Source organism: Trichoderma asperellum, chromosome 2, assembly GCF_020647865.1.
Source record: "Trichoderma asperellum chromosome 2, complete sequence".
Lineage (NCBI taxonomy): Eukaryota > Fungi > Ascomycota > Sordariomycetes > Hypocreales > Hypocreaceae > Trichoderma > Trichoderma asperellum.
The window spans coordinates 4,505,613-4,519,023 of NC_089416.1; the positions used below are offsets into that span (position 1 = coordinate 4,505,613).

The following is a 13,411-nucleotide window of genomic DNA, read 5'->3' on the forward strand; positions in this document are numbered from 1 at the left end:
TTGGTCGTTTACAAAATATTTGATTTGCTTTGCGACATGAATTATACAAAAATTATTTTTAATTTTACACATCTTGGACGATCACGTCTACAGGAAGTGACAAAAAATGCGAAAAGAATTACAGCTATAACAATTATTTCAGATGGAGAAGTCCAGATCACAAATCCGGCCCACAGTACGAGATTGCTTCAATTCCAACATGAGTTATGACCAACCAGAAGCTATCTCTACTCTGAAAGTAAAATTGGGTACGCTATAGAACGAAAATATTATCAAGAAGATGGAAATAGTGCAATTTTATTCCCCAAACCCATATATTTTCTTGATGATAAAATGAGAAAAAGGAGACGTTACTGAGGCAAAATTGACGCCACAGATGGCATCGCAATAATCTTCACTATACTATTTTGCTTTCTCTCTAGCCAATTTCCTTATTCCGTCTGCCAACCATGATTAACCATGAGCTTGCCTTTATATCATAATCAAGCCTAACAAGTCCCTTCGCTAACCGATATCTACCAAAGAAATAATACATCAAGAGAACACTAACTACATCCCACACGGACAAGGAGAAGAAGAAAAAAAAAAAAATCTAAGAATTAAATCAAAGACAATCCATCAATTGACTTAGACTCCTGGAACAGAGAAGCCAGCGGCCTTGGGCCAGTTACCAATCTGCCCTGGGTCGCCGCCAACGCGGACATAGACGCCCACAGCCGGGATACCTCCGTCCAGGATAAAGAACATGTACCAGGTAGGAGGGGCAATGTACTGGCTGGGAGGAGCAGTAACGGTGCAAGTGGTGCCGGCGCAAGAGATGTCAAGGAAGAGAGTGCGCGCTCCCATGGAGTTGCCGTGGGTGCTGGTGACAGAGCCAAGCAGAGTGGCCTGAATGGCACCATTCTGAGCAGGGCCACCAAGGTTGACGGTGATACTTTGGCCGTAGCTCCAGTCCTTATTGGTGACGGTGAATGAGGGACGAGGCTTGCCGTTCTTGAGGTAGGGTGGAGTGAAGGATTCAATGCGGTACTCTTCGGGGTTGACGTTGTCCTGGGGATCTGAGCCGGAGACGAGAACGCGGCCGTCGAGAAGGGTGATGGCCTCGGAGTGGTACATGCGAGCCACGGTGGTATTGGCCATGACGGTGATACGGTGGCCGAGTGGCTTCTGGGGGTCGTAAAGGAGAGCATTCAGGTTAGGGCTATCGGCGAGGCCGAATCCAGCAACACCGTGGTGAGCACCGTTGAGAATGAGATAGGTGCCGTCGGGAAGAGGAGCCATGCAGGATATGACGCGCTGAGAAGGCATACGCTCAATTGCCCAGGTTGCGTTCTCGACATCGGGATAGGTGCTCACGCAGTTATCCAGAGCATAAGAGGCACCCTCGGAGGAGCCACCACAGATAAGGACACCAAGGGGCTCTGTGAAAGGGGCGTGCATGGGCAGCAGGACAGCAGATCCCTCAAGGGGGTACGTTCGTCCAGCCATGGGGTTGTTGACGGCGCCGGGAATGTTGGGTAGGACCTTGATGGTAGCAAAGGTGTTTTCATCCAGAATACGAGCCTCGTTCCAGTAGGCTACGAAGATGCCTTTGGAGGGCAGGACGCTACAGAAGGGATACAAGTTGTTCGGATCGGTACGTTCGAGCCAGTCCATGTAGAGAGGCGCAGTACCAGTGTAGGGAAGAATCTCGAGGGTGGGGATAGGAGCGCCGTTGGAGCCCTCTTCGCCTCCAACGACGAGAACGGAGCCGTTAGCCATGTTCATGGCAGTTGGGTACCAGCGGCCGTCTTGAAGCTTCAAAACATCGACATTCTCCTGCCAGTCGTTGGTGCCGTTGACGCCGGCGGAACCATCTGGCGTATATAAACGGACACCATAGGTAGAATCGCCAGACCATCCTCCTACATTGAGCTGTCGACCAGCCTTGTCAGGGAGAGTGACACCGCCAGAGCAGAAAATGTCAGTCTTAACGTGCATCTCTCTCCAGGCAAGCTTATACTGGTCGACGAGAGTCAGGTCGAGCTCATAGGCACCCGTGGAGTTAGGCTCGCCAGTACCCCATTTCTCAAGGAAGACGACCTTGCCGGTGACGGCTTGGGTCACCATCAAAGGCACGCAGACGCCACCCATGAGCTGCTCATAAGAACCAGCTGCGGCGGTGCCAGCTGCAGGGAAGCCCCAGGAGTAGAATGGGGTTCCGGTGTAGAAGTAAGTACTGAGGCGGGAACCGCCGCCACAGATGGCCGAGGCGTTGCCCGGGCAGGGAACATTGCACTCTGTTTCAGGCCTCTTCGTCGAACCAGCGGTCTTGATATTCTCCGGGTCACCACAATAGCACTCTTGGCCGTACTCCAAGCCGGCAGCCATGTAGCCGTACTCACCACATGCGTTAAGGCATTGCTCAGGGGTCATGGTGTTGGCGAAGATGTTCTGCCAGAAGAAGGTGTGCACCTGGTTGATGTTATCCTCATAGCAGCCTTGGTAGGTCCAGTTGCCCACTACCGGAACTGGTGCCGGGGGTGAGAGGACGGCTGGCGTGCCCTTAGAGATGATGGTCATTCTGTCGCCGCCACCACAGATCTCGGAAGAGTCGCCTGCGCAGGGAGTATTGCACTCGGTGGAAGAATTGGCCTTGACACCGCCGTTGACGATGTTGTTGCCGCAGAAGCACTGCTTGGAGTACTCAGCACCGGCGATGGTATAGTTTTGAGAAGCGCAGGAAGCGGCGCAAGACTCGAGGGTCAGGTTGGGGTCGTCGGGGTTCTGCTCATTAAGAATGCGGCCGTTGACGCCGTCCACATAGCAGCCATAGCTCTGCCATCCCTGTGGGAGTCCCGTTGGCTGCTGAGTGGCTGAAGTGGTGGTGCCTGATGGAGGAGACGATCCTGAGGAGCTACCCGAGCCCGGGGCGTTGAGCGAATAGACAGACAGACGATTCCCGGCACCGCAAAAGTCACAGTCGTTGCCAGCACAGGTCATGCTACAGTCTGATGACGTAGTGAGCTTGGAACCAGCACTAAAGGAGTTGCCGCAGTAGCATTCTCTGCTGTACTCGACGCCAAAGTACGTGTAAGCCGCACAGAAGGTAGCACAGCTCTCCAGAGTCATGCCATCATCCGCGTATGTCGTGGCCGCGAGAGCCCGAGCCGATGTGCCCTCAGTATAGCAGCCGTACCAGTTGTATTTGCCTACCAAGGCGGGCTGGGCAGGACAAGTACCTGTTTGCACGGGTTGGCCTGCAGTAGTTGTGGCAGTTCCAGAGCTGCACGATCCATGTTAGCATCCCTCCAATACGAGAGGATCAACTCCGCAGTCCTAGCTTCTTTCACCAGATTGTGCCTGTGCTTACCTGCTGGAGCCATAGGTGTAAAGGTTTAGTAAGCTTGGTCCTCCGCAGTACTCGGTACTATTGCCATTGCAGGTCATTGTGCAGCCACTTGCTGCTGGCTTGGCGCCATTGGACAGAGACTTGCCGCAGTCTGCATGCCGGGACAGATGCTCAACTGGTCAGCTAACTGGACGCGGAGAAAAGGAAATGAAACGAAACAAAGCAAAAGCCACACGCTGTCACTGCGTCTGTGTGATCCATTCCGGGAAGGATTGGGGGCCACTTACAGCATTCTCCGCCGTACTCGACGCCAGCAAAGGTATATCCCGCCGCCTTACATCCGGACGTACAAGCAGCCACCGTCATTTGCGCATTAGCAACGCTGCCGAGTTGATACGTCAAAGCACGGCCAGTGGTGCCCTCGCTGGCAGTCATATGTTAGCAAGGCTAGGCCAGCTACAAATCTTAGAATTGAGTATCTCGTATCGTGAACTTACGCATAGCACCCCTGGGACACCCATCCATTGGGGCCGGGATTGACTTCAGGGCCAGTGACTTTAGATGACTTATACAAGGTGAGACGATCGGGACCACCGCACGCCTGGGTCGAATTACCGCCACATGGAGTATTGCAGTCCGTGGCAGTGGTGTTTGTGCCGCCCGTTGCAAGAGTGGTACCGCAGAAGCATTGGGTATAGTACTCTGTTCCAGCGTAAGGGAAGTCCAATCCAAAGCAGTAACTCGTGCATTCTTCGTTAGTCATGGCAGCATCAGTGGTAGACGCTGCGCTAATCGTCCGCCCAACATCGCTATTGCTCTGATCAGCATATATGCAAGCTTAGAGTTTGCCAAGAGAAGTAGGAGGAGCGCCATACATGAAGCATCCCTGATACGTCCAGCCATTGTCAAACGAAGCTGGCGCGACGAGATCCCGCTTTTGGAGGATCTGTGCGTGACACGGTTTTAAGGAAAGTAGAGAGATCGACAGCAGCGAGGCTGCCGGGGAGGGCTTCATGGTTGCCGTCTTTGTGGCTCTCGCCAAGGGAAGGCAAGCAGCAACAAGAGATAGCAATCAGCGTATCAGGCCCACGCTCTCTCTAGACCGAATGAGAGCTGGCTGTTGGCTGATCAAAGAAAGCCGTGAGAAGGAAGAGGCAGAAAAACAAAGAAAACGGTCAATTGCCGCGGACAATGCCCAGCTTCTTGTACTCCGTGCATGGCCATCCTGCCTGATCGTGGCCCAGGAACAGATGAGCCTACCCAGCAAGGCTAATGGGGCCGGCGACTTGGCATAGCTTGCCATGCTCCCACCCACAGCAATAAACACCACGGCCGGGATCAAGACTGTGATGGTCAACGCGGGCCAGAGCTAGGCCTGGTCCCTCGTGGACTGTGGTTGTGGTGGTCCATGATGGGAGGCGCCACTCACACGGACAGAGATGCTGGATCCGACTAAGAGCAAGCGTTGCAGGGGATAGTTGGAGGGAATAGGATGGTGCTCGTGCACACCTCAGATGTTTGTACGTGCCATCTACCTATTACCTGTCTTTCAGTATCCAGACGCAGCGCACAGAATCCAGTAGGGCGCCTATGCAGGCAAGGGCCACGCCCCCCTCGTCTCGATCAAGGACAGGGTTGGTCAGCCGGATCCAGGCGCCGTCCAGAACTGGCATGCAGCCTCAGGCAAGGCACCAATATTGGGACGGTTTGTTTCAATGTTCTCACTTCTCTCCTCAGCCTGCTAATTGCTCAATTAGTCTGCAGCCGGCCGAAGGCAGAAAAATGAAACAGCAGCAGAAATAAACCTTCTACGCCCGTGCTAGTGCTCCAGCCAGGCTCTTTTGACAGCTCAAGCAGATGCTTTGCTTGCTCTATTTTCTGGTTCTTATCCACAGTCCCTGGCGAGCAAAGACAGCGAGTAACGCCGTCTCGATGAACTACACCCGTTGAGGCTGCGGGTAGTGGGGGAGCTGGTCAGAAATACGAGGCACGGCTCGGTACTCCGGCCATCCATCCCCATCCTCGACGTCCAGGCTTATTACTGGTCTAATCGTGCATCAAAGCGTTGGCGTAGCAGTATGCCTTTGATGGTGCCTAACAGTGTACCACCCACAATGGGAACAAGTTGTGCTAAAAAGGGCTATATTGTGTCGTAGCTGAAAGCTCGGTGGTACGACTATTTGATCATCCGGCCATTGATGGTTTATTACCAGGTACTCCATACTTACCGTGCCGATGGTTTGCATGGGGCATGTTCCCAAACGGAGATCCTGCAGCCAGGCAAGGAACTGTGGGTGAGTGATAAGCTCTTGATTTCGCGTGACATCTTATTTCCCCCTCGCCCTCTCTTTCTCCCTGCCGCCACGGCTTGATAATATTGGTCAGTCGGCTCAATAGTATTTGTTCACTCCATGGGGGCTGAAGCTGACGAACCGACCTGGAAACCTCAGGTGCTGAACGCCACCGTAATATCCACGCGCGAGAAATAGCAATTAGGACGAATCAAAGTTTAGGCTTAGATCCTAGCCTGGCCCTTGTCTGATCGCGGTGTGGAACGCCTGCCATGATCCCCGTGCCGCCGAGTGAGCCGATAGCCCGGCAGAGAGATTTGCTTGATCTTGCTGCGAAACCAAGCTCAGACCGTATTACCGTATTTACCCGCTACCATTGACGCTGGCATATGTTAAACTTTTCATATTTCTTTCACAAGACACACCGGATGAAATTTGGCTTTGGCTACCGGGACTTTTGGTGCGGCAATTTACCAACGCCGGTCAGTATCTCGTGAGGGCTGCGGCACACATACACGAACGATAAGACACTTCGCCGCTAGCTTGCGGTAGGGGCTTGGCCGAGCTGAGGTAGCTCAGGCACATTTGCCTGTTCAGGGTGAACTAATAAGTAAGAGCAAAGAAGAAGCCAGTGATGGAATGGCCGCTGGCTGCGCGGATGGAAGGCCGGGCTCGATACTGGTACATTGGCGTCGGCAGCTAAGTCGACACCACTTGCTAGCGTTAAAGCCGCACCAAAGCCAGACGGGAGGATGATGAAAGAGATTGGCTGCTCGCTCCTATACACGCAAAGCACGCAAGGTCGCAGCTGAGAAAGGACAACCAGCAGGGTTTGGTTCGTTGACAGGCGTCTAGAACGTGACATGTCGTCGGAAAATTCAACCCTTGGGATGTGACCAAACGTTGGCGACTTGCTGCAGCCATACGATGTATCGTAGCATTGGTCCAGCCTCCATGACATCTCCCGGATGCACTGAAGGGATGAGAGGAATCGTTTTTACAAGCCGAACGACCACCCCTCCACCAAACTAGGTGGACAGGGGGTGGCTGGCCAAAACCAAATAGACGCATGCCGTCCGCTGGTACGAAGGAATAATGCTACTGCTGCTGCTACTGCTAGCTGCTGATATCGCTCCATACAGCTTCGTACTCGGACGAGGCACCGCTACGGGCATTCACTGAGCAAGGAAGCATGGCATAAACCCATGCTGACCTAGATAGACTTTACACGGCTTGGGTCTCGTCTTGCGTCTTGCATCGTGCGGCAGCACAAGTACTACCAGCTAATGTGCCATGCAAATGCCAAGGGCGTTAGTACTTGTGCTTGACCCGATATCCAAATTAGAAGCCCTAGAATAGGCCGAGCCGAGAATGGAGCAAAGTGCGAGCTTCCAGCACTGATTTTTCGCCCAGGCCAAACCCCATGGGGACGCTCGCCTCTCAGTCTGCAGAAGCAAGTTGATAAACACCTGCCAAGTGCTTATTTGCGCAGAGCAGCTATCCCGCACACTCCGTCTTGGCAGCTTTGGCGGGAAAGGAGGTTTTGCTGATCCTCCTCGACTTACAAACTCTATATGCGAAATTGTAAGCACCGTTCCAGACTAATCCGTGCCCGGAGTGACCAAGGTGAGAATTTAAAAAAAAAAAAAAAAAAAAAAAAAAAAAGAAAAGAAACAAGCATAATAGAAGAAAACAAAAGAAACGAAATGAAAAGACAAAGAGAAGAGAGCAGTCATATTCGACCGCTTACCCGTAGCACCTGCAGTGCTCTTCCAGGATCCCCCTTGGCGCCACAGTTCATGGCCTCTTTTTCATGCAAACCGACCCGCCACCAAGAGCACAGCGACGGTGGTGGTGCAGTTTGTTTGTTTTTTTCTCTCTTCTTTCTGCTTGTGCATGCGGTAGCGTATGCATCCTACATGTACGCAGGCCGGTCTAATAGGCATGTATCCACCATTCTCAGCGTCCTGGGATACGAACAAGCGGAGGAGAATTGCACGATAACTCATGCAGGGTCAGCTCAATGCTACGGTTGCTGCCCGTCGATATGAATCCGGGGCCAATCGTATTCAACTCTGGACAGCTCTTTTGGGCAGAGTGTCCCGAGACCACAAGGTGGAAGAGAAGGACAACCAAGCCATTGGCACGTGGAATGCAGGCTCAGGCGTGGACGGTGCCTGCGGGACCTTGCTTTGCTCCATCTGGCGATGCCAAGGGCGCAGCATACTGTGCGAGCAGCCTGCATCTCGCCAGGATGCCCTTCTCCTCCTCTCGCTCAGGCAGCATCGCTCATGCATGGTGTCCAGGTCGCATCTCGTATCGGCGAAGGCCAGCGGTGGTCGTACGCCAGCGAGACCACCATGAGCATCCCGGAAAGACCAATAGGCTACGCCATACCGCCAACAACTTGCCGTCAATCCCACCCTCGGAGGGTCCCAGCCGATCTCCTATCCACGCGGAATCACCTGCTAGCGTCTTCCATCGCGCCAGGGAAAAAAATCAGCCGCAACTACGGCGCAAATAATTCCCAGCACAGTCAACAACTTATCACTTATCAAGCGCCCTATACAGTCGAGGCATCCCTGCCAACGAGTGCTATCGCGCGCCAACCCCTGCCAACAACAAGGCATTATCGTTGGAGCCAGATGCAGGCAATATGTGCCTATTTATATATTTCTACGCATACGGAGTACTCGTACATATATCCTGAAACTGTATAGCTACAGTACTGCTTCATGCCGGAATTACGCCTCGGTTCTACATGAATGGCTGCTATAGGTTGACTCGTCTGATTCCGGTCGGTACCACATTCGGCTCAATATTGCCCGCTTTGGGACAGACCAGTGAAGTTTCGGATGCAAAAAGACGCCACCAGCCCAGCGGCCTCATTGGTGATAACAGTCAACATTTGTTGATACGTAAGAGCATAAACTAGCTAGCACTGCTACTCTAACTAGGAGTATTCCTGCGCTCGCTAATGCAGGGTGATGAATCTTCACAGCCGCTCCTCTGGCCCCCTTGTGCCTACCGTGCCGGAGTCAACGACTAACACTGCCGCCACCGCATGGCCTGCTCATGAGCAGCAGCAGTCTGCTTTGCCATAAATGTGAAGTGGCTTTTTTGAAAAGGTCACAAAGGGATGGCTGTGGCGTATCTACCGAGATGACACGGAGTCAAACTGAGCAACCGTCTACACTCAGCCGAATAAACTAACTTTGTCGATTTTGCATCAAGAAGAGCCCTGATCCTGGCGTACGCACCCCCTTACCAGCCCAGCGCCTTATCACAAGCAGAGAAACTGATAAATACTGTACTGTACAGTACAGTACAGTACATTGATTCTTCAAAACGTGGGGGAGGAATCAAGTGATCCTACCAAGCCCGTGCTGCATGCATAATTCCAGAGTGTGTGTTGCTTGACACTTTTTTCCCCTCGGGGAGCACCAGCGCGATTTGGATGTAGAGTCATTTTGCTTTTTTGCTTGTGAGATTTGTAAAATAATTAACCTCAGCTCAAGCCACATTAATATAAATCCATCAGGTGATGGTGACGGCGGTAGGACGAGATCACACCGCCAGAGGGGGGGATGTTCAGCCTCAGTTTGCTCCCCTGTGTCACCCCCCATGGGGATAGAAACCCCGCGAACTGGACATTTCTGGAGCAACTCTTTCGAGAAGTGGCTGGCTGGCGAAGCTTGGACTATGCCTGATTGCTACATACACATACACATACACACCGTAAAGATTACAATAGCATGCAGTAGGATAATCTTGAAAGGGTTACTAGATACCAGGTGCTGCGAAGATGCATATCGTGATGTCGATAAGGCGAGGCTCAAAACAGGGACTCTTGGTGACGGATTTTCTCATCTTCATTTGGCTAATGCGACAGGCAACTCATACTATGCCACAGTATTTGTCAATAAATACCTACTCAGACTAGCAGGACGAGATGACAGCCCCTACCAACTCTGCTGCTTGCGTAAATATATAGGCTTTAGGTGCTTTCAAGCCGCGTCGCTACTTGTTGACTATAAAACCTAGCTTAATACCTTACTACTGCGTTCTTGTCTACAGAGAATCTGTACTCCGCGCAAAGACACCAGGCATGAGGCCGCTGTCCAAAAGTAACCCAAAGTCTTATGTAAAAGCATGCCTTTATATGTGCCCACCAACTCGATCAACGCACCAGTCACATCAAACGAGGCAGGTATAGTATTATTGTACATGTTTTTTTGGTCCTTTTTAGTAGTAGTATCAATCAGGATATTGGAACCTCATTAGCTGTGTCCAATGTAAAGTGTCCCCTTCCCACTCATTCACGGAGCCTTATATCATGTGTACATGGAGGACGCTATATTGAACAACTCCCCTTTTTCCTCTCTCTTCACCCACCTGGCCCTTCTCTTTTTTTTTTCTTGCTCCTTTACTCAAAATCTCACACACTTAATCTGTACGCTTCAAATCCAACAGCTAGCAAGTCTGCTGCTTAGTATACACGCTTGAAGGGAGGGACAGGCTTGCACTCATTCTCATCCAGAGTGGTGGAAATGACCTTGCGGTATGTCAGGTCCACCTTGCCGTGAGGCTGCTTCTGGAAGCTGAGGGTGTGCTTCATCCAGTTCTCGTCGTCACGATCAGGGAAGTCCTCGCGGGCGTGAGCACCACGGGACTCCTTTCGGGCGGCGGCGGCAGTGGCGGTTTGAACACTATGATATCCCATGATTAGTCACGTTTTCATTACATCGTTGTTGTGTCTGGATTCAATGTTCGGCACTTACGCGCAAGTCAACAAGTTTCGCAACTCAAGAGTCTCAACAAGATCAGAGTTCCAGATCATACTGCGGTCCTTGATACCAACTTGGGAGAAGGTCTGGTCGACCTCGTTCATCCTGCGGACACCCTCATCCAAGCTCTCCTGAGTTCGGAAAACGCTGACCTCGGTCTGCATGGTCTTCTGCATGGCCAGGCGGATCTCGGCGGTGCTCTTGGGGCCGTCAGAAGTTCGCACCTGGTCCAGGACCTCAATGTGCTCAGCACCGGCGTCGGCAGCGAGAGGCTTCAGCTTATCGCCAGGGTTGAAGTTGTCGCGGATAGTGTGGGCAACGGCGCGGCCGAAGACGACCAGATCCAGCAGAGAGTTGGCGCCCAGTCGGTTAGCACCGTGGACAGACACTGAAGCAGCCTCACCACAAGCAAACAGACCAGGAACGATCTTATCCTGACCATTCTCATCAATGGTAAGGACCTCGCCAGTGTATCGGGTAGGAATACCACCCATGTTGTAGTGGACGGTAGGCAGAACAGGGATGGGTTGCTTGGTGACATCGACACCGGCGAAGATACCAGCGGTCTCAGAGATACCGGGGAGTCGCTCGGCGAGAATTTCCGCAGGCAGATGGCTGAGCTGCAGGAAAATATGATCCTTCTCGGCACCGACACCACGACCCTCACGAATCTCCATGGTCATTGATCGGGAGACGACGTCTCGGGAGGCAAGATCCTTGGCAGTGGGGGCATATCGCTCCATGAAACGCTCACCCTCGCCGTTGAGCAGGTAACCACCCTCGCCACGAGCACCCTCGGTGATCAGGCAACCGGCACCATAGATACCAGTGGGGTGGAACTGAACGAACTCAAGATCCTGGTTAGGCAGACCTGCACGGGCAACCATAGCCATACCATCACCGGTACAGGTGTGGGCAGATGTGCAGCTGAAGTAAGCACGTCCGTAACCACCGGTGGCCAGAACAGTGTTGTTAGCCAGGAATCGGTGCAGAGTGCCGTCCTCCTGGTTGTAGGCGAGGACACCACGGCACTCGCCATCCTGCATGATCAGGTCAATGGCGAAGTACTCGATGAAGTAGTTGGCGTTGTATCGGAGAGACTGGCCGTAGAGGGTGTGCAGAAGAGCGTGTCCGGTTCGGTCAGCAGCAGCACAGCATCGGTAGGCCTGGCCACCCTTGCCGTACTTTTGGGATTGACCACCGAAAGCTCGCTGGTAGCTATAGAATAGAAATATCCACGTTTAGCAAATGCCGTGTTGAAAGCCAGAAGAAACACCCATTGCAAAAGAAACTCACATCTTTCCGTCCTCAGTTCGGGAAAAGGGGCAGCCATAGTGTTCAAGCTCAATGATGGAGGCAGGAGCTTCACGGGTCATGTAGTGGATAGCGTCTTGGTCACCCAGCCAGTCGGAACCCTTGACGGTGTCGTACATGTGCCATCTCCAGTCATCCTCGTGCATGTTTCCAAGGGCAGCGTTGATACCACCTTGGGCAGCTACCGTGTGAGATCGTGTGGGGAAGAGCTTAGAAATACAGGCAGTCTTGAAGCCAGCTTCGGCGAGACCCATTGTTGATCTCAAACCAGCTCCGCCAGCTCCCACAACAATTGCGTCGTACTCATGGTCCTAATAGTGGTAATGCATGGTCAATTGACAAGGTCTTTTGCCTCGGCCCGCTGGCCCGGAAGAGCTCTCAATCGGATGGGGGACGACATACAATAACGGGGTATTTGGAGCTGACAAAGGGAGAGGCCTCCTTTGCTCTCAGCGGTCCGTTTGCGATAACACGGGCTGTATTTGAAAAGGCCCATTAGCACATCCAATCCCATCTTCTCCGTTCGCCCTCAATGTTGGATTCCGGATTTGGTTCCGATCGTAAATTGCACATCGCGGGTCTGAAAATGGCCTGGACCTACCTGCTGGTCGAGTAGATGAGAAGGTCCTCAGCTGAGTCCGTGCCAGCCGGGAGAACTATAGCAATCCTAACATCAGCAAGCTGCATGAGACATAAAAAGAACAGGCCAAGAGAGTCACTGCTGCCGGACCAGGTAGCTGCAACCCCCCGGCAATCCGTTTTGCGCGCAGGGCAGTGCGGGTTTCGCAATTCCATCTTGCTGTCATTTTGACGTACCGAAGAGCCAGAGGCCAACTTCCTCAATGCCATAGAAGACGCCATTGTGAGCGAAGCAAGAGATCCGGGGTCACCAGGTTGCGTCCGCGCAAAAAAATTGAACAAAGCAATGGCTGCGAGCTCTAGCAGTAAGGCGATGCTTGGAGGCTCGGCAGCATATGTCACGTTTTCGTTAGATGGGGTCTTCGGAACGGCGTGTGTCGGTCCTCGGCTATCTGGACCAATAAGATGTTGTGTATTAGTAGTGGGCTCGGGATTAGTCAGGATGCTGGTGAACTGCTAAAGGACTCAGCTGTTACCTAGTAGTTCCACTAAAATGCCTGTGAAAATGCAAAATCATGGGCTTTTTTTGTATTTGCGTATACCTATATAAAAACTTTCATCATCAGGTTTAAGCTTTTTCAAAAAAAAAAAAAAAAAAAAAAAAAAAAAAAGAAGTTTTTTTGCTGGTTCTCTTTATATAGCAATAGCAGGTTAAGTACTAGGTAGTAGTAGTATGTATATAAAGTACAGGTTCAAATTATACCTACTATATAAAGATACGCCTTATTACACGCTTTTTATTTGAATGCGTAGTGTAGGTAGTCTTCTTTTTTTTTTGCATTAGGTGACCTTGTCTAAGCTTGCTTTTCTTTTTCTAACTTAATGTCCATTTTTGGAAGAGGGAGACAGAGGATTGCTTGCTCAGGAGGACTACATAATGCAGCACGATGTGTATAGTCTGGCAGTGTGTCTCTTGGAACTGGGCCTATGGGAAAGCTTTGTCTGCTGCGAAAGCGATACAGGAGCTCAAAGAGGCGATAAGAAGCGTCCATCGGCAAGTTTGAGACTTGAGCTGGACAGTTTCCAATCCCAGGAAGAGGGATCACTCA

General features: G+C 51.9%; 2 protein-coding genes across 3 annotated transcripts; both read right to left on the minus strand.

Moving 5' to 3' along the window:
- Window positions 1-121: 121 nt before the first annotated feature.
- TrAFT101_003787 (uncharacterized protein) lies at window positions 122-5,126 on the minus strand. Of its 2 annotated transcripts, XM_024909286.2 has the most exons (5): window positions 4,207-5,126; window positions 3,829-4,140; window positions 3,619-3,755; window positions 3,353-3,482; window positions 122-3,265 (listed from the first exon to the last, which is right to left on the minus strand). In XM_024909286.2, exons 1-5 carry the CDS (start codon window positions 4,344-4,346, stop codon window positions 628-630), a joined length of 3,357 nt encoding a protein of 1,118 aa, XP_024766448.1. In that variant the 5' UTR covers window positions 4,347-5,126; the 3' UTR covers window positions 122-627. The 2 variants fall into 2 exon arrangements, with proteins under 2 accessions (XP_024766448.1, XP_065983098.1); XM_066126990.1 differs by having other exon boundaries at window positions 3,353-3,755; window positions 4,207-4,466.
- A 4,350-nt stretch (window positions 5,127-9,476) lies between these two features.
- On the minus strand, window positions 9,477-12,652 carry SDH1 (succinate dehydrogenase flavoprotein subunit). Its single transcript, XM_024898949.2, has 6 exons — window positions 12,540-12,652; window positions 12,325-12,379; window positions 12,126-12,199; window positions 11,706-12,034; window positions 10,404-11,627; window positions 9,477-10,331 (listed from the first exon to the last, which is right to left on the minus strand). The coding sequence occupies exons 1-6, from the start codon at window positions 12,582-12,584 to the stop codon at window positions 10,112-10,114; spliced, it is 1,947 nt and encodes a 648-aa protein (XP_024766446.1). The 5' UTR covers window positions 12,585-12,652; the 3' UTR covers window positions 9,477-10,111.
- Window positions 12,653-13,411: the final 759 nt, after the last annotated feature.

Coding starts and splice junctions, on each gene's coding strand:
- SDH1 (XM_024898949.2), bottom strand. CDS start 12,584: ATGGCGTCTTCTATGGCATTGAGGAAGTTGGCCTCTGGCTCTTCG. Junction 12,380..12,539: donor AGTTGGCCTCTGGCTCTTCG/GTACGTCAAAAT, acceptor GGATTGCTATAG/TTCTCCCGGCTGGCACGGAC. Junction 12,200..12,324: donor CTCATCTACTCGACCAGCAG/GTAGGTCCAGGC, acceptor TTTCAAATACAG/CCCGTGTTATCGCAAACGGA.
- TrAFT101_003787 (XM_024909286.2), bottom strand. CDS start 4,346: ATGAAGCCCTCCCCGGCAGCCTCGCTGCTGTCGATCTCTCTACTTTCC. Junction 4,141..4,206: donor ACGTATCAGGGATGCTTCAT/GTATGGCGCTCC, acceptor TCAGAGCAATAG/CGATGTTGGGCGGACGATTA. Junction 3,483..3,618: donor CGAGTACGGCGGAGAATGCT/GTAAGTGGCCCC, acceptor CCCGGCATGCAG/ACTGCGGCAAGTCTCTGTCC.